Source organism: Gopherus flavomarginatus, chromosome 2 (assembly GCF_025201925.1).
Source record: "Gopherus flavomarginatus isolate rGopFla2 chromosome 2, rGopFla2.mat.asm, whole genome shotgun sequence".
Classification (NCBI taxonomy): domain Eukaryota; kingdom Metazoa; phylum Chordata; order Testudines; family Testudinidae; genus Gopherus; species Gopherus flavomarginatus.
Genome location: NC_066618.1, coordinates 257,364,883 through 257,385,906, shown reverse-complemented (window position 1 = coordinate 257,385,906; position 21,024 = coordinate 257,364,883). Strand labels below are relative to the sequence as shown.

The window sequence follows — 21,024 nt, the reverse complement described above, 5'->3', positions numbered from 1 at the left end:
AGGAAAGTAAAGCCTTTCCCTCATCGTTGCCTCTCCCAGGCTTCCCCTCCCTGGGTTACCCTGGAAGATTACTGTGATTCAAACTCCTTGAATCTTAAAACAGAGAGGAAAATTCACCTTCCCCCATCCTTCTCTCTCCCCCTCCCAGACTCTCCCTGAGAGAGACAGTAATCCTAACACAGAGAGAAAAGTAACCTCTCTCCCCCTCTTCTCTCCTTTCTCCCCACCAATTCCCTGGTGGATCCAGACCCAGTCCCCTGGGGTCTCACCAGAATAAAAAAACAATCAGGTTCTTAAACAAGAAAAACTTTTAATTAAAGAAAGAAAAAACAATAAAATTATCTTTGTAAATTTAAGATGGAATATGTTACAGGGTCTTTCAGCTATAGACACTGGGAATACCCTCCCAGCCTAAGTATACAAGTACAAATTAAAATCCTCCTATCCAAATACACATTAGCAAATAAAGAAAAACATAAGCCTAACTCACTTTATCTACCTAGTACTCACTATTCTGAGCTTATAAGAGCCTGTATCGGAGAGATTGGAGAGAAACTTGGTTGCACATCTGGTCCCTCTGAGCCCCCAGAGTGAACAACCACCAAACACTAACAGCACACACAAAAACTTCCCTCCTTCAAGATTTGAAAGTATCCTGTCCCCTGATTGGTCCTCTGGTCAGGTGACAGCCAGGTTCACTGAACTTGTTAACCCTTTACAGGCAAAAGACATGAAGTACTCCTGTTCTTAAGTTAAGTTCTTAAATACCCTTAACTATCTGTTTATGACATATGGTGAAAAGGAGAAAGTAAGCAATTTTTCAGTAATAGTGTGCTGACATGTTTGTATTTTTAAGTCTGATTTTGTGAGCAAGTAGTTTTTAAGTGAGGTGTAACTTAGGGGTACGCAAGAGAAATCAGACTCCTGAAAGAGGTACAGTAGTCTGGAGAGTTAAGAGCCACTGATCAAAAGGAAGGCACAGATGTTCATTAGGCTATTTCTTCACTGCAGAATTAACTCAAGTGAATGCCTCTCAAGTTAGCTTATCTTAGGTAAGAGGCAGCTAGGTCCACACTTACATATGTCAGGAATGTATGTAAAAACACACCCCTAAATGACATAGCTATGCTGCTATAATCGCAGGTATAGGTGCAGCTATATTAATGGGAAAAAAAGCTTCTGTTAGCATCAATACCTTTGTTCAGGAGTGTGGTGATCCTACACAGACAGAAAGTCTCCTGCAAATAACAATTCAGCTGCGGAGCTGATTGCGTTGTGCTCACTCAGGCTTTAGCTTATACCCCCTGGTGGGTCAGCCACCCCGAGTTAACAGTATCACCACACTTGCATTAAGGGCTTGTGTGTGCAGATGGGACTTGAGTAAGGGACAACACTCAGGTTACAACGCGAGTGAACTCTGCAGTGAAGACAATCCCTTAGGAAGTGCTGTGAAGCTGGCAAGGAAATGCAGGCCTTAACTCTATTAAGAGTGGTTTTTGTTGCTTGTCCATAGTCTGATTTACAATCAGTGATACAAAACACTATACAATACATATGCAAGAGGGGAAGACTTTGTAATCAGTAATTTTTTTTAAAATAAAGAATAAGTCAAAAAGTATAATATCATGTTGTGAATTCGGCTAGGTTCTCTCAGACTGTTATAAAGAAATAGTCTATTTCCATAGTAGAGAAGACGACGATGTTTACGGAAAGTTTTAAGACTTGTCACTGTGGACACAAAGAAGTCCAAAATAATTAAATCCTACAAACAATACCTGCGTAGATACAGGATGTATTTACAACCCAACCATAGGTACATTTATATTCCAACTAGAGTGAAAGGCAAAAGATAGGTGTTGTATTGTGTAAGTACAAGGCTGGGAGCCAGGAACTCCGGAATTTTACTTCTCAGCTCTATCAACTCCTTCTATAGCTTTAAGGGAGGGTCACTTCAAATCATTCTACCTTAGGCCCATTTGTACAGATGGTTTCTTTCCCTACTACCCCCACCCCCCTCAGTCTCACTCCACACTTGCCCTCCATATTGCCTCCCTCCTCCCATTCCCTTTTTCCCTTCCCTTTTCATTTAGCTTATCCCCCATGGCTTTTAATCCTGGCACATATCCACCCACCCCAAAATTGTCTCAACATGATTGTTCTTCAGAGAAAGCCATTACCTTTGAAGGAAAAAGGATTTTTCAATACACAAAGACTTATATAATATACCAAGATTCCAACTTAACTTGCAGAAAACCTTTTTGGCTTGCAGTGCAAGAGCATGAAGACTTAGGGTTTCCTCAAAAACTAACGGCAAGCAAGGGGGAAGGATGTCAGTGACCCAAAAAACAAAAACAACCCTCTCCCAAAACACCTCCCTTGTCACTTCCCCAGAAACATGGTCCACTTTGAACTTCTCCCACTTATCATATGGCAGATGTACCGACCTTCTCCATGAAAAGTGACTGAGAGACTATTTGTGACTGCAGAAACAGACATCCAACTATGGAATGCCTCACCAATGTCACACACGTACACACAATCATCTTCCAGAGGTACATCTGCCCAGGCCCAGATTACCCAGTGTACTCTCTGGGTACTAGCACAGGGGCCCCACCAATCACTGAGGGGTAGGGTGGGGTGAAGAAATGAACAGAGCTGCAACTCTGCACACTAGGTCACATCACCACTCCCTCAAATTTGGTTCAGCTGCTCCTCCCTGAGACAGGGGCAGCCATGCCAAACTTGAGTGGCACTGACTCCACATGCCATATCACAACTCCACTCAGGTGCCCCGGTGCCATTCCCATAGTGCAGAGGACCCCAGAATTCTTTCAGTTGGCATGGTCTCTGCTGTCCATTCCATGTCACCTGAACCAATTAACTGGATCACCAACGTAGACTTAGTCTCTCTTTCATCTGGCTTAAAATGTTAGATGTCCGAATAGCACTGTGGGGCCCTAATCCTGGGTGATCCCTAGGCACCACAACAGTAAATATGATAATAGATAACTTACATGGGTGAGGGGATTAAGTTAAAATGAAAACCTTTCTGAGTGCTGAGTTATAGTTGTGTTCCATGTAAAGCTTTTTACAGCCTTCCATATAGAGAGAGAGACTATTTTTGCCACTTCACTACCCAGATTCTGTTCAGCATGTTCCAATTTATGTTTCATTAAAAAAAAAAAGGACACAGATTCACAACACAGCAACAACAAGAGTACTTTCTGCAGGGTATTAGACTGTTTACCCTTCAATATATATTCCTCATTAAGACAGTCTGCCTCCCACTAAGCCCAGAAAGAAGAAAGACAGCTATTCTCGCTCCATTTATATCCTCTATTTACTTGCCATTTAATGGCTTCTGCATGCCCGATCTTGAGGGAAAGGAGAATGAGTCTTCTAGAGACTGATTTAGGAATAGTCATGCAAGCTTTATTCATTCCACCCTAAAGGCATTCACAACAGTGAAAACTGGCTTAGCAAGTTCTGCAAATCAAGAAGTCCTGTGAATTAGGGAGATACAGAAGTGCAAAATGAACACTCCTTCTGTATATTTGCACGAGTTGAACATAATTTCCTCAATAACCACAACTCCTTTTTTAGCAGGAATGTACTTGTTTCTCCAATGGCTTTTCTGTAGAGTTGATTTTCTTGTTACTGGTCACATTACTTTCACTGTTAGGTCATGCCAAGAAAACAAGGTTTGCCACAAACTCAAACAGTAAAAAAAAAAAAAATTTGCTTGATTCCATAATAAAGATTGCAGAGGAGACTTCTCAGGAGAGAAGATTGTTAGGTAGCATCAGTTCTTCCTCAATTCCTTAAAATAAAGCTGGCACCTTTTAGAGCACTATTTCCCTTCCTTAGCATCCCAGCAGTCTTTAAATCCGTGGCCCCCAACGTGGTGCCCGTGGGCACCATGGCACCCACCAGGGCATTTATGTGCACCCGCCTAGTGCCCAGCAGGGGAGAGAAGCCGTGGCACCATGCCTGCTGGAGACAGAGAACTCCGGGGCTGCAGGCTGTGAGTGCCAGTGTCCTCCCGGCTTCTCTCTGCCCTGCCCAGAACAGGCACAAAAAAAAAAAAAACAAAAAACAAAAACAAAAAAACCCACAAACACACACACACAAAAAATCACAAAACAAAAACCACTCCGACTCTGCAGAATGGACGGAATGCCGCCCCATAGCACGTGCTGCCCCAGGCACGTGCTTGCTCCACTGGTGCCTGGAGCCGGCCTTGTATGTGAGTAATTGTTGGCGCCAGCCACACTCTTCTGAAAACATGAATGTGCTACTGGCCACAAAAAGGTTGGGGACCACTGTTTAAAAACAAAACAAACAAAAAACAAAAAACTACTTATGATTTCACTGGAGAAATGGTGGGAGAAAGTGTTCACAGAACGGTCTGGAATTCTTGAAACTGGAATCCCTTTCTTACCATAGATTGAGGTAGTTTTAACTGATTAAATTGATTATAAACCTTCTCTAAAAGCAAAATAAGGTACCCAATTATTAATTCAGTTTAATAACTCTGTACTCTTTTTACAAGAGGTTGCCTCCTCCACACAAAATACATGATCAAGCATAACATACTGTTATTTACCATTCTGTGCAAGGGGGCTACTTATGGTTAGTCGAAATGAGAGAATGGACACATACACACGTGCAATACAGGTCTCACACATACAAGGCTAGATTGTCCATGATCCTGCACCTTGTACAGTCCTTACATTAGTGAGAATCTGCTATCTACATACTACACAGACCACAGTGAGAGATTATGCTATACTCTATCAAAAAAAACACTGAGGAACCACCTGATCAGCATCCTATACAGCAAACAGGAAAACATCAAAAAAGAGCTCTCCAACCTGGAGACTCATTAATAACCAAACTTCTATACAAACGGACTTCACTAGAATAAGACAGGAGATCTACATTACTCACTTCACCTCTCTACAAAGGAAAAAGGACTGTAAGCTGTCTAAACTCCTACCTGCCACATGGGGCCACAACCGTGGTACCCCAACCCACCCAGCAATATCGTCAATCTATCCAACTAGACACTCAGCCCAGAAGAAAAGTCTGTCCTATCTCGGAGACTCTCTTTCTGCCCTGCCACCCCAACCAACATGATACAGTTCTGTGGCAATCTGGAAGCCTACTTTCGCCGTCTCCGACTCAAAGAATACTTCCAGGATAACACTGAACAGTGCACTGATACACAGGTGCCCTCCCACCAACAGCACAAGAAGAAGAACTCCACATGGACTCCTCCTGAGGGTCGAAATGACAGTCTGGACCTATACATTGAATGCTTCCACCGGCGTGCACAGGCAGAAATCGTGGAACAACAACATCGCTTGCCTCACAACCTAAGTCATGCAGAACGCAATGCCATCCACAGCCTCAGAAACCACCCTGACATTATCATCAAAGAGGCTGATAAAGGAGGTGCCGTTTTCATCATGAACAGGTCTGACTACCAAAAGGAGGCCACCAGACAACTCTCCAATACCAAATTCTACAGGCCACTTCCCTCAGATCCCACTGAGGAATACACTAAGAAACTACAGCATCTACTCAGGACACTCCCTACACTAACACCAGAAGAAATCAACCTACCCCTAGAGCCCCGACCAGGGTTATTCTATCTACTACCCAAGATCCACAAACCCGGAAATCCTGGACGCCCCATCATCTCGGGCATTGGCACTCTCACTGAAGGACTGTCTGGATATATGGACTCTCTACTCAGACCCTATGCCACCAGCACTCCCAGCTATCTCCGTGACACCACTGATTTCCTGAGGAAACTACAATGCATTGGTCACCTCCCAGAAAACACCATTCTAGCCACCATGGATGTAGAGGCTCTCTACACAAACATCCCACACACAGATGGAATACAAGCTGTCAGGAACACTATCCCTGACGATGCCACAGCACAACTGGCTGCTGAGCTCTGTGCCTTTATACTTACACACAACTATTTCAAATTTGATGACAATATATATCTCCAGATCAGTGGCACTGCTATGGGCACCCGCATGGCCCCACAATATGCCAATATCTTTATGGCCGACCTGGAACAATGCTTCCTCAGCTCTCGTCCACTCACGCCCCTTCTCTACCTATGCTACATTGATGACATCTTCATCATCTGGACCCATGGGAAGGAGACTCTGGAAAAATTCCACCACGATTTCAACAGCTTCCATCCCACCATCAACCTCAGCCTGGACCAATCTACACGGAAGGTCCACTTTCTTGACACCATGGTGCAAATAAGTGATGGTCACATTAACACCACCCTATATCGAAAACCTACTGACCGCTATGCCTACCTTCATGCCTCCAGCTTCCATCCCGGACACATCACACGATCCATTGTCTACAGCCAAGCACTGAGGTACAACCACATCTGCTCTAACCCCTCAGACAGAGACCAACACCTACAAAATCTCCACCAAGCATTCTCAAAACTACAATACCCGCACGAGGAAATAAGGAAACAGATCAACAGAGCCAGACGTGTACCCAGAAGCCTCCTACTGCAAGACAAACCCAAGAAAGAAACCAACAGGACTCCACTGGCCATCACATACAGCCCCCAGCTAAAACCCCTCCAACGCATCATCAAGGATCTACAACCCATCCTGGACAATGATCTCACACTTTCACAGGCCTTGGGTGGCAGGCCAGTCCTTGCCCACAGACAACCTGCCAACCTGAAACATATTCTCACCAGTAACTGCACACCGCACCATAATAACTCTAGCTCAGGAACCAATTCATGCAACAAACCTCGATGCCAACTCTGCCCACATATCTACACCAGTGACACCATCACAGGACCTAACCAGATCAGCCACACCATCACTGGTTCATTCACCTGCACATCCATCAATGTAATATACGCCATCATATGCCAGCAATGCCCCTCTGCTATGTTCATCGGCCAAACTGGACAGTCTCTACGGAAAAGGATAAATGGACACAAATCAGACATTAGGAAATGGCAATATACAAAAACCTGTAGGAGAGCACTTCAACCTCCCTGGCCACACTATTGCAGACCTTAAGGTGGCCATCCTGCAGCAAAAAAACTTCAGGACCAGACTTCAAAGAGAAACTGCTGAGCTTCAGTTCATCTGCAAATTTGACACCATCAGCTCAGGATTGAACAAAGACTGTGAATGGCTTGCCAACTACAGAACCAGTTTCTCCTCTCTTGGTTTTCACACCTCAACTGCTAGAACAGGGCCTCATCCTCCCTGATTGAACTGACCTCGTTATCTCTAGCTTGCTTGCTAGCATATATATACCTGCCCCTGGAAATTTCCACCACATGCATCTGAAGAAGTGGGTATTCACCCACGAAAGCTCATGCTCCAAAACATCTGTTAGTCTATAAGGTGCCACAGGATTCTTTGCTGCTTTTACAGATCCAGACTAACACGGCTACCCCTCTGATGATTAGTGAGAATGAATGCATAAAAAAAAAGGTATTCTGATTTGGTAGCATTTTATATAGTAATACTTAATCCTTATACTTTTTTTTTTTCCTTCCACAGATGTCAAATCTTCTCTCAAAGAATTATTCCCATTTTACAGATGGGGAAATTGAGGCACAGAAAGGCAAAATGACTTACTCAGTGTCACCCATCAGATCAGTGGCAGAAGCAGGAATACAAGCCAGGTTTCCTGAGGCCCAAGCAAGTTGTTTGTTAGCCCATACTGCCTCCCTATTCCGCAGTCAGCATACAAGGTACAGAGCAACAGAGAATTTGACTTACACAAAAGTTCCACTGTTTCACATTAGGGTATGTCCAGACAACCTGCCGTATCGGCAGGTAGCAATTGATTTTTCGGGGATTGATATATCGTGTCTTGACTCTGGAATTCTACCGGAGCAAGCGGCAGTAGCGGAGTCGACACGGGGAGCCGTGGATGTCGATCCCGCGCCGTAAGGACCCGAGGTAAAATCGATCTAAGATACGCAACTTCAGCTACATGAATAGAGTAGCTGAAGTCGAAGTATCTTAGATTGATACCCCCCACTAGTGTAGACTAGCCCTTAGATTCAGACCTCATGCCCTCTCCACTTACCAAATGGAACATACTTGGTTGCTTTAGAGCAGAGGGACTGAGGAAATTCTGCGAGAGTATGCAATATTTTTTTAAGTTTCCTTTCAAGTGACTTCACATTCCGCAGGTTTGGTTTTTCCTTTAAATGCCTATTTCAAGTTTGAATTACTTTTCATTCAGAGTCTGCCTATCTTTACTAAAAATTCACTCATATTTGAAATAAAGTGCCTAATGTACTAATTTTTTTCCAGTGAAGTGGGACTGTTTAAGTCAGTAATGCGAACAGAGAAGTAGCTTAATGGTTTATTGCTAATATTTTGCACATCACTACAGCCCACCAACTAATGATAAGCAAGCCACTTATGCAGTGTTTTCCCCCAACATCAGGAAATGATCATCTGCTAGACATTTTTACCAGTTTCTGCCACTATTTTAAGAACACAGAAATACTATCCCAGTCTGACTAAAATTGGCAGTCTATGAAACAAGCCACTCTGTAACAGTAATTAAGAAGCCACATGAACCAAACAAACAAACAAAAAAAAAAAAATAGAAAACCTACCAGGAGAACAAATCCACTATCCAATCAAATTAAGCACGCAGAGACAGTTAATATTTTAGCCATGTCACATAAAACAGAACAAAGTTTACAATAAGAAGTCACCAACGAAAACAGACCTACAAATCAGTCAAATAATCTGGAACCAGAAAGACAACAAAAAGCCACAAACAAAACAAATCACTGAAGTTATGTGTTTTCAGAGGTGTGTTCAATTAACTAGTCTATTCAGTTCAGAACTGAGGTCTACAATACAGTGTTTTGTTGAAGCTCCATTGGTGGTAGAAGCAATGAGAGCTACAATATAGGCCTTGTCTAAGCTGGCAGTGGCATATAGGGTATGTGTAATTACACGCTGCAGTGAAAAGCGGGCTGCACCTGCACTGTGGTGTAGGTGCATGCAGCACTGGAGAAAGGCTCCAGTGCGGGGACAGCAGGGAAAGGCTCCAGCAGCTTCCTGTTGCTGGACCCTTTCTTCACTGCTTCACCCCTGCCAGAACCACTCACTGTGGTGGGGAAGGCTCCAGCAGTGGGACACTATATTGCTAAAAACAGTATAAAAATGACAGTTTAGATAGGGGATGCACTGCTTGGGTATGTAGAGTATATACTCTAAGGTTCTGATGTGTCTTTACTCTATTTGCTTAAATGTCTCACCATCTACACTGCTATTTATACCCATGCTAGGGGATGTGCAGCGTATCTGCACATAACAGCAGCATGCAGTGTACATATAGTGAGTCGTAAGCACTGTGCCATCCAACTCCCCTCAGAGGGGGTCTAAGTGACATTTAGAGGCCAATGGCCATGGCAATCTTCTGGTCAAATTCTCAACATAAGATTCATCATTGCCCTCCCAATACCAAGAATGCCCTTGTGTCTTGGTCAGTACTATACTATTTGGGTCACTGAACATTTGACCCTCCTGTGGTTGGTCAGAATCTCTGCTACCCAGAGATAAGAGGAAAGAGGTATAATCAGACCTCATTTCCCATTGGATGGATAAAACATCTCTCACCAGTGCAGTCTCTTTCAAGTGCTTTGTACAAAACACACGTAGTTTATTGTTTGGGGATGCTGCAATAGACACACTTAGAAGCTATATGAAGTAAGCTCTTTGAAGCTGGGAGTTCTCTTATGTTTTCTAAGAAGTTCCTTGCATGTTTGCAGACAACAGTTGTAAAAAGATACCACTACCCCCTACTCCTGGACTGTGTAGAAGAACCTAATAAATGTCAGAGATACCATATATTAACAAATCTACACACGTTTTAGGATAGTGAGATAAATAAGGCACATCTCCCTTAGTGGAAAAGTTAGTTACACTGTTCTGACATCTGAAGCTACTTTCAAGCTTTGGATTCCACAGTTAAAACATTGACACAACAGCAACCATTTATGTTGCTACATAGGGTCATGTAAAAAATTGTAGTTATTTCCTATTTTTATTTAGGCAGTACTATCTCAGATGTCACTGTGTGGCAGATGCCAGCTTTAATGGTAATCACTGTACATGTACAACAGGTGTTTACATATGGAGTGTAACCTAGTAAACTGTTTCTCACCAATATTTGTTTTAGCTTTGAAAACCGCAAAGAGTATTCTAAATTCACACCCCTCCTGGCTAGTCAGCCTTTGCAGGCTCCCTTTGGTGGCGTCATTCGAGGAGTCAAGTGTTTCCTACTTTCGAGTTACAAAACAGGGATGTGTGCAGACCTAAGAGAAGACACTAGCCACCAGGCAGGAAGAGTTTAGTCAGATGACATTTCTGGAGGTCAGTTTCAGTTGCTATGGATTGTCTCCAGTGCAGACTGAGAATAATGCAGCAAAAGATTTTAAGAGCCATATTTAACTGCGTTACTGGCTATTTGAGAACAGTTTCTGAAAGCTTTTTTAGCCATTGTATGCCCTCTCCATACTAGAGAAGGAGAGAAGACAGGGAAGAGACAGGATTCCTAGTCTAGTTGCATGTTAGAGAGTATACTGTGCACAGTTTACCTGAAGCATTGTGTGTCTGGATACTTCAGGTATTAAAAGCAACCCCATGTACTATTCAAAGGTTGAATATCATAATTGCTTCGGAAATAAAATGTTCCAGAAATTAAAATGAGCTCACATAAAATCCATGATCTACTATCTGCCAAATAAGGCTGAAAAAATGCTATGAAAATTGGAAACATTTTAAATGCACTGCGTTAACATGCAAATTTTATCTCAGGGTTTAAGTGTTTTAGTAATTAGGAGTCAAGGTTTATCAAAACTGGACATTAAACAAGACACTAAGGCAGTGATTGTTAATATCGTAAAATTCAGAGGTAAGGAAGAGAGAAAGAAAAATTTCAGTTTCAAAAAGTCTCCCATAAACTGTTCAAAGCCTTTGCAAGGTACCACAAATTTTTGCATAGCTACCAGAGACAGAAGCATATTTAGTAGGAAACCCATTAATGACTCATTATTGTTTACTAAATTATATCATTCCTAAACAAGCATTATGAACACTCCTATGCTCCTGGGCTGTGTTTCTAGAAGTACTAGGCTGCCATTATAATTGAAGTTATGATTTTTAAAAAGGATACATTCTGTCATGGCAGCAACATCCAGTTTGTTAACATCAGATGAGTCAGGGCAACATTTCTTGAACTCTTTCCGCAAGTCAAAAAAGGAGTAGAAGCATTCAGGTAATAAGATATTCTGTAAGACGACATGGTAGTGACTGTAAACTAAGGTGAATCCAGTCTATATTCTCTTGAGTTTTCACATTTCGCAACGAGTATATTATAGCACATATTTTTACAAGCCTCTTCTCTCAGTGACTTAAATATTGTTATGAATCTTTCTTACTCAGTAAGTCTGTTCCCTTGGTATAGTCAGGGATATTTGCTACCTTTACTGACAAAAGGGAAGGTTATTGCTGCTTTTTATTAACATTACTAATGCTGGGGATTTAATTCAACTGTGGGAGAGCAAAGAGATACTATTACAAAACCGCACCTAACAGTTCTTGGTTCCAATTTTCATTAGTTGGCCCCATCAAACCAGAGGGGTTACAGCTCGATTTACAGAGCCCAAGCAAACTTTCAGAAGACATTTTAATTTTATAGACAGCATATTTAATGAAGGGACATTGCATTCTATTTTCAGAATATAATCACACTTCAAATAGTTGTTTGTCTATATTACAAAATAGCCAAATGTATAGCCTGATGTGGTGTCAAGATTTTGTCAGCATGTGCTTGTGATGGATGCATTACTAATGAGCAGCAAAGCCAAGAGTGAGTGGATATAGCTAATCTCACATAAATGCCAAAAAAGCCATTATACCCTATCACTGTCTATGTCACATACTCAAACTCTTAAATAGTTTTGTTTAATTCTTCATTCTATGGTATAAAGGCAGGCTCCCTTAATACCATGAACCCAACTGCACAAAGGGAAAGAAAATGAATGCAGGATAACCTCTAAAAGTAACCTACAATGTATTTTTAATACATACAAGTGTCACGTTTTAAAGTCTAACATCTCATAACCTTCCAGGAATAGAAGTATGTGCTGTATATTCCACTCCAACTCTTTTCCCTAATTGTGTGACTATCAAGGTTAGCAGTGGGGGTGGCCCAGGAAGAGGAAGTCAGATTCCCGAAACCAGTTGCTGGTGCATAACTGATTATTGCTACTCCTTTCACATCAGGCAAAAAAAATTATTGTATTTTGGGATACGGAGAAATTTCACGTGGGGGAAACTGGAAACTTTTTTTTTTTTTTTTTTTAAAGGCAGATTTCTTAGAGGTTAGGAAAGTCTGAAGTCGTCCTAGAGGGGATTGATTAGTAACAGGCAGAACACAAGTGGGTTGTCCCAAGTACCGAGTTGGGGGAGATGATGGATATTTAGGAATTTCCTTGTAAGATTTTTTTTTATTATTATTATTTTTTTAAAGTTCATTGAAAGCTATTAAGTTTCGTAACAGGAAATGTCTTGAGATAATTAGCATGGAATGGTGTCCACACATAAAAGTCCTTATTTGTATCTGGCTGAAAAAAGTCACTCTCCTACAGCTATAAGCTTCCACGTTTAGCTCAGCTGTTTATGAGGTAATGCTTCTTTTCCAAAATTCAGCAAAATAAGATCCTTTCATCCACAATTTACTGGCCAATTTGTGTATTGGGGTACTGTGTATCAGGATGAGAGGATGTATGTATGTGTGTGGGGGGGCTGGTGGAGGTGGAGAAAGGTGCTGTTGGAAGGATTTTAGACACTAAGAAGTTGGGTTTGGGCTTTGGAATATTGATAAGTATTATGTTAGCAACGAAAATTCCATCTGTTTTCAGAAATTTTGCATTTAAGTGCAAGATCAGCACAGATGTTAGAACATCATTTTCTTGTACCAACCCCACCAGCAAGGGGGGGCAGGAAGAGCCCCACACATCAATGATTTTTATTATCTATGTGTACTTGACTGCTACAGCCAGACAAAGCGGTACTAGCCCACTGTGGACCTTAGAGCAGGAATATTCTGGTCCCCCCCGCAAATGCATAATAAAAAGTGAATAGTGGGCCCCCCTTGACCTGCTTGGGGCCCTATGCAATTGCTTAGTGTGTTTATACCTAATATCAGCGCTACAGCCAAAGTAGCTGCATTTTTCTTTACTATAGAAGTTATGAACTACAGGTTCTTTTCTTCTTTAATTGCAACATTCTTTTAAAACTGCTACCCTGGCTCTCTTATTTTAAAAATGTAAAAACTGAACTTTTATTTCACAAATGTCACCCCGCTCATGCAAACAGTCAACCTTCGGTATTTCCCAGTTGTGGTTTCATGACACTTCAGTCCCCCATCCCCTTAAACTCTATTCTTAATCATTCAGTATAAGCTGAACCTGCCTATGTCATAACCACTCAAAGTCAGGGCCTGTTGAAATAGCTCATATTGGACATCCAAAACTGAGGCACTCAAAAACAGCTAATCATTTTTCAAGTCTTGGTTTTAGTTTACACTTAAGGTTTAATCTCAACATTTTGTTATCCACAAGAAAAGCCAGTGACATTCTGTAGTTGTCTGTCTGGTTTAATCTATAATCAGCACAGAGTAGATTTCAAATTACCAGCTATTTCAACACAAATAGCAACTGAAGACCCTAGCCAGCATTAAATTCCTACTGTTCTAGACACTGTATAAATACATAGAAAAGTGTTAGTCCCCCCAAAAAATCTTACAAACTAAGATGACAAAAATCAATTTTTAAAGATTCTGTTTTTTTTTTTTATTATGTACTTAATCTAACTGCAGGGAGGATGAATGCATAAAATAGGTAAATTGCATAGTAGTTAGAGAAATAATTCTATCGCATGGAGAGAAAAGTATAGTTATTAAAATATGGTTTATTTTTTCATGTTTAGAATACTTCAGATAGTATGAAGTGATTCATAATACAGGAGCACTGTTTGTTAAACTGACTTTTTTTGAGTGATAAATATCAAATAGTAGTGGCAACTATTACATTAACAATCTGATATCACAGTCTGATATTAGCAGTAAGATTTACTGTTTTACTAGCATTATGCTTTCAACCCATTTAAAGAAACAAGACACAGAAGAGAATGAAATGCATGGTTCAAAAACATCAGCGAAAACAGAAGACTGGAATAAATCTGTAGCATGATTCTTAGAACATTGTTAGTTCCTAATGGTACGGAAACACAGAACCATGCTTGAGTGCATTGCAGGGACAACCATGTTATAACTGAGGTCCATCTACACAACTGCAATTCTATTGGCAATAGAGAAGTCAAATAGGGACTTGTATTTCCAAAATTACCAATCACTAATAGACTTTCATCATCAAATTATAGAAAATTTGAGGGAGATAATGAAGACAGACATGATCTCAGACCAGCGTTTGGCTCTTTACAAATACAGGCAAGTACCACTATCAGAGTGCAAGCCGAATATTACAAAGACTGAATGCTTATCTTTAGATGGGTCAACTTTCAAAGTTTCAAAACAGCATGTACAACAGTAATGTTAAAATCGTAAATTTTTCACATAATACTTGACAAGTCCTACAAATCAGTTCTTGTATTAACTCATTACAGCAACCTAAAGGTTTTTGTACATGACAAATACCAACATAGAGTAGAGTGTGAATTTAAACTGCTGCAGTTAAACCGATATGACTCCCGATGTGGACATACTTATTCCAGTACAGGGGACCTTTTTCTGTTTTAGCTTAAGCCACTTCCAAAGCTGCATAAACTAAACCAGAACAAGGCCTTATTAAACTGAAATAAGAGCATTCACATGAAGAGTTATACTGGTAGACTGGTATACTGGTAAACAGTAGTTTAACTATACTATTATAACTGGAAAATTCCCCAGTGTAGACAAGCCCCAAGAGTCTAATAAACTTATTGATGGATGAGAGATTTCTCTGTTATGACTATGCTGAAGTAGACTCATATTGGGCATCATAAAGCAAAAAGAAGCTGATCAATTCTGCATTAAAACCCAAACACCACCACAGTAGATCAGTCTTAAGGAATGTCTAATGAGTGCAACCACCTTACCTTTTTGGAAGCCTCAGGATGCAGAAGCTGTCTGATGTGAAGCTGTCCATCAGTACAGAGACAGAAGGAAGTACCTACACCAATATTCAGTTCATTGCTCACAGACTGGTTAAACTGAAAGTTGAAAAAAATAGGCATAGTACAAAATTATGAACTACTACACTTTGTTATGAAAGGGTCAGTGTAAATTTCAGATCATTACAACTTGTTGAATATGAAGAGGTAAATGTTCAGTTCTATATAATGCTCTTAATAGGAATCAGGGCACATTCCTATGCTTTATTTAGGCACCTAAATACTTTGGGCTAATATTCAAAGCTGCTGAGTCATCACAAATCCAATTAGAGTTAATGGGGACTATACATGCCCAACATGCTTGAAAGTCATCCCAGAGTATTTAGGTACTTCAATAGGGCATTACAAGCCTAGCTTTAAGCACCCTAGTTTGAAAATTTCTACTAAAATCTTTAGACTAAAGCTCCTGGCAGTGGCTGAAAGTTGGGGGAAGTTAATGAGGTGCAGTTCTTCACTGTATGCTGAGCAGCATTGCAGCAATGAGTTATGGGACCTCCTGGTTATTAGGAAAGAGGAACAGAGCACCCCTATGCTTTGTGGAGATATGATTGGTCACGCTGGAGCCTGTCTCTACCCTGGCTCATGTGCAGAGAAGAAATAAAGTTTCAGTAAGTTTAATAAAGAAATTCAAAGAGAACCAAAATCCAGTGACCTTCGATGAAAGGGCCCTGGGAGAGCAACGGCTGGGTCACTCCAACTTAACTTTCGCTATACCAATTTGAAATGGAAAGAGAATAGGGCAGGTTCAGGGGATCTCAGGAGGCCCCTAGATGTGCCGGCCTCTCCCAATGCGCTCATCAGCCACCGGACGCCCACATGGCCCTAGCAACAAGAGCCTTCTTCAGCTTTCCAGGGGCTGCAACTCCAACCCCATGCCCCAGCCTGTCTCCTCCTCGCACGTTTGTCTTCCCAGCTAGATCATCTGCAATAGACCTATAGAGAGAAGCCCTCCCTGACCCTACAGAAAGAGAGGTTCAAGTATCCCATCCTAGGGACACCAGATGTCCCAATAAAATTGGGATGACATCTGTTCTGATATTTGGCAAGGGACTGGACTGGTCAACCTAGCTGGCAGGCTCCCTATCTGGCTCCAGGAAGCGGCTGGCAGGACCCTGGGGCCACTATGTGGAGGGATGGCCGGGGTGGGTGTGTGTGTGTGTGTGTGTGTGTGTGTGTGTGTGTGTGTGTGTGTGTGTGTGTGTGTGTGTGTGTGTGTGTGTGTGTGTGTGTGTGTGTGTGTGTGTGTGTGTGTGTGTGTGTGTGTGTGTGTGTGTGTGTGTGTGTGTGTGTGTGTGTGTGTGTTGCATCCACCATGAGTGCTGGCTCTGGAACGCCTATTGGCCAGGAACCACAGGCAATGGGAGCTGCAGGGGTGGAGCCTGTGGGGGCGGCCAGAGCCCCCTGGCCATCCCTGATCCTAGGAGCTGGAGGGACCTGAAGGCCACTTCCTGAGAGCCGCCCAAGGTAAGCACCTCCCAGACCCTGCCCCTGCACCTCCTTCCCCAGCCCTCAGGTGAGAAGTCGAGTGGCAGGCATAGGGGGGTGTGGGTGGCCAGAGGTAATAGGGTATACATGGCACGGCCAGACGCACATTGGTCTGCCTGGCCCTGTACTGCCAGTGTGACCCTTCCCGTTGGGGGTGGGCCCATGCCATGTCACACAGCCCTCCCACCCAACACTCCCCAGACTGGCTATGCCCAGCATCTTCTCCCCACAACTGCACAGTTCCCTGCACACCACGACCCTTGCCCAGCACCTCACACAGAACCCCCCACTCCCTAGTGCCCTAACACACACAGATCTCCCCCTCCCACACTACCCAGTGTCCTTCTACACAGCTCCACCACCACAATTACACAGTGCCCCACACAGCCCCACCTCCACTACCCAGCACCACCCTCCCCAACAACTCCCCCTACTGCCTAGCATCCAAAAAACACACAAACCTCCTCCACTGCCCAGCATCCCTTCCCCTCCCCCTCGATGTACCAGACACTCACTCCCCCATGCCCTGTCCTTGGGAGGTGAGGTGATGGGCTGAGCCAGCAGTGTCAGGGCCTGTCTCAGGGCAGGAAATCACTCTGGTACCTTGGGTAGGGTTGCCAGGTGTCCAGTTTTCAGCCAGAACACCCGGTTGAAAAGGGACCCTGGAGGATCCGGTCAGCACTGCCAAATGGGCTGTTAAAAGTCTGGTCTCCAATGCTGCAGGGCTAATGCAGGCTAGTCCCTACTTGTCCTGGCACTGTGCTGTGCCCTAGAAGCGGCCAGCAGGTCCGGCCCTTAGGTGGGGTGGAGGGCCAATGGGGGTCTGTGCACTACCCCCACCCCAAGCACTGGCTCTGCACTCCCATTGGCTGGGAACCACAGCCAACGGGAGCTAGGGGGGCACTGTGTCTGCAGGCAAGAGCAGGGCGGGGAGCCTCTTGGCCCTCCCACTTAGGAGCCCAGACCTGCTGGCTGTTTCTGGGGTACAGAATGGAGCTGGGATAGGCAGGCTCCCTGCCTTAACCCCACTGTGCTGCTGACTGGGAGCTGCCTGAGGTAAGCCCGCACCCCAACCCCCTGCCCCATCCCTGAGTCCCCCCAAACCTAGAGACCCATCCTGCACCCCAAACCCCTCATCCCCAGCCCACCTCCAGAGCCTACACCCCCAGCCAGAGCCCTCATCCCCCACGCCCTGATCCCCCTCCCACCCTCTGAACCCCTCCATCCCAGGCTGGAGCACCATCCTGCACCCGAAGCCCCTCATCTCCACACCCACCCCAGAGCCTGCATCCCCAGCAGGAGCATGTACCCCAACTCCCCAACCCTAGCCCAGAGACCCCTCCTGCATCCTGAACCCCTCATCTCTGGCCCCACCCCAGAGCCCATACCCTCTTCTGCACCTCAACACTCTGTCTCAACCCACAGCCTCCTCCCACACTCTGAATCCCTCAGCCCCACCCCCTCAGCCTGAAGTCCTCTCCTGTACACCAAACCCCTCATCCCAGCCCCACTCCAGAGCCTGCACCCCCAGCCAGAGCCCTCACCTCCTCCCACATCCCAACTCCTTGCTCCAGCCCAGTGAAAGTGAGTGAGGATGGGGGAAAAGCGAGCAATTGAGGTGTGTGTGTGGGGGGGAAGAATGTAGTGAGTGGGAGGGTGGGAACCTCAGGGTAGGGGTGGGGCTAGGGCATAGGCATCAACTTCTGCCACCAGTGGGTGCTCAACCCCCCTGCCTTGCCCCCATTCCAACCCCTTCCCCAAAGTCTCTGCCCCAACTCCACCCCTTCCCTGCCCCTACTGGACTCCTTTCTCACCTCCTCCCCTGAGCGCCATGCATTCCCACTCTTCCCCCCCCCCCCCACAGCTTGTTTCGCATGGCAAGCACTGGGAGGGGAAGGGGGGATGTGGCAGTAGAGAGGTGAGCTGGGGCGGGGAGCTTGGCTACCGGTGGATGCAAAGCACCCACCAATTTTTCCCTGTGGGTGCTCCAGCCCTGGAGCACCCATGGAGTCTGCGCCTATGGGCTAGGGTGTTCAATTTTGTGGGATTAGAAATTGGCAGCTTTACCCTTGGGAGCAATACACAGGGCCTGCCCTGGTCAGGCTCCCTCAGGACCCACTTGTCTGGAGGGGCCCAGCCAAGCCCCCCCACACTGGGTAGGACCGGCCATGCTTCTGCGCAAGTCCCATGCAGTTTGGCTCAGGGGAGGCAGGCGGGGCCCCGCAGATTGTGGGCATCAGAGACTGTCCAGAACTGGAGTGACACTGGGGTCCAGCCACGGCAGGGGGCAGAGAGGAGCTAAACAAAACCACCACTCACTGCATGCCATGCAGGAGGCAGGCTGTTCCGTATGGGTCCAGATTTACCATCTCTCTGGGGACACACACAGCGATCATCATGCCTGATTGCCTCACACACACTCCTCGACTGCTAGGAAGGATAGACAGCTCCTGGAAGGATCCCCAGACAGCCCAGCTGGCCTCACAATGGGGGAGCCCTTTGGGGAGGCCACTGGAGCCCATGAATGAAGAGGTCTGGAGCAGTGAAAATGCGGGGCCCACAGGGGGGACAGATGAGGGAGACGGAGCAGCTGGAGCCCATGAAGCAGGAGTGGAGCCCATGGGGGGCCGGAGCTAGAGCCAGGGCAGTGCGCTCCTGACCTATAACTTAAAGCAGGGGCTGGAACTGGGGGCCATGCACCCCTCTCCCCCATGGCTCTGGTGGGGGCTGTACGCCTACCCCTGCCCCCCGTGTGTCCTGATATTTTACTCTTGCCATCTGGTCACCCTATCCCACCCCCTCTCCCCCAGTGAGTTTCTGTCTGTCCCGGGGAGCGGGGACCCCCCGGGCTATTCGCACACCCTCTGCAGTCGGGAGCGTCTCTCTGGGAGGCTCGAATCCCTGGAGAGGGGTTTGAGAAGCCCCACTGAAAGCAGAAGGGGGTTCACCTGTTGCAGGGCTTGTTCCAGCTGCGGGGCTCGCGCCAGGCTCTCCAGCTCCAGCTTGGTTGTTTCTTTGCATTCTTCTGTCAGGTCCAAGCGCTCCGGTCTGACCAGCACTTCGTGCAGGCTCCCCGCCTCCGGAGAGAGAACGAGTCAGCGCTCCCTGCTCCCGCCTCGGCGAGCAAGCGCCCAGGGAGAACCCCCCTGCAGGACTGGTGAGAAGCGGGGCTTTGCATTCCCCCTCCCCCCAGCGTCCCCTGGCGTGGAGGGCGGCTGGCCCGGGGGAACAGCCTGTGTGGGCGGGCGCGCCATGGGGCTTGGTGGAGGTTGTTTGCTTGAACACAACCCCTGTCACAGAGGGGTGGTCTGGGCTGCCGCCTAACTCCGTCTGCGCTCCTAGCCCGGGCGGCGCCTCCTCCACGCGGGCAGACACCAGCCCTAACTTGGCAGCTGGTTAAATCCCCCCGCAGGGAGCCCGGAGCGGAACGCGCCCGGGCAATTCCTGCCAGCAGCCTCCCCTCCCCTCCCCTCCCCTCCCCTCCTTGGGGGCTACTCCGAGAAATACCTTCTTGCGGGCTAGATCCACCACTTTCCACAGCAGCTGGACCAGCTCTTTCTCATCGGATCCCAGCTTAGCCCCCTGAGCACCAGCAGTCGTCCCGAACAAGATCACCAGGTAGTCAAGAGACGCAGTCATGATGATCGCCAGGGGAGGGCAAGAAACCAGATTCCTGCCCCAGTTTTACCGAGAACACCCTGCTACACACACCACCCCTGGAGTGTAAAGGAAGAAACCCGCCCCCCCAGCGCACACCTGCAGCCACTTAGCTCTCCCCCACCCACCACCACTCCCTGGAGACCTGGTCAGGAGGGGAGGCGTGTGCAGCGTCCCCCTTTTGTAGCTGACTGCTTGGGAACCAAGGCAAACCAGGGCTGCGCCCCTAGGAGACGCGCAATGGAGGCGAGCGTCTCTGCTTTGGGATGTGGCTCTACCTGCTCACTCTCCCTCCCCACGTGGTGCAGGTAAGAGACACCTGACTGAGCCCGCCCATTGGCTCCTTCAAACAACGACGTGGCAGCAGAAGGGGAGGAGGCAACGGCTAGGGGTAGGTAGCAGCTGCAGGAGGAGGTGATGGCCTGGGTAGCAATTAGCAGAGTGGGAGGAACCAACAGCAAAAGAGTGAAAGGGCAGGAGCAGAAAGAGGGGGAAGAGGCAGGGGCGAAGGGGTACAAGAGGCGGGAATACCAAACTGGGGTTGAGGGGACAGCAGCAGGAAGAATGAAAACCAGAGGGGTCCCAGGAGAAG

General features: G+C 45.9%; 1 protein-coding gene across 2 annotated transcripts in view; it reads right to left on the bottom strand.

The window, feature by feature from the left end:
* ESRP1 (epithelial splicing regulatory protein 1) overlaps positions 1 to 20,689 on the bottom strand; it is a 61,674-nt gene extending 40,985 nt beyond the window's left edge. For both annotated transcript variants that reach the window (XM_050940931.1, XM_050940932.1), the window contains exons 1-4: positions 20,283 to 20,689; positions 19,724 to 19,852; positions 15,216 to 15,329; positions 11,230 to 11,344 (exon numbers count right to left, since the gene is read on the bottom strand). In XM_050940931.1, coding sequence (XP_050796888.1) covers positions 11,230 to 11,344; positions 15,216 to 15,329; positions 19,724 to 19,852; positions 20,283 to 20,414 — 490 coding nt within the window. In that variant the 5' untranslated portion in view covers positions 20,415 to 20,689. The remainder of the gene's footprint in view (positions 1 to 11,229; positions 11,345 to 15,215; positions 15,330 to 19,723; positions 19,853 to 20,282) is intronic.
* Positions 20,690 to 21,024: the final 335 nt, after the last annotated feature.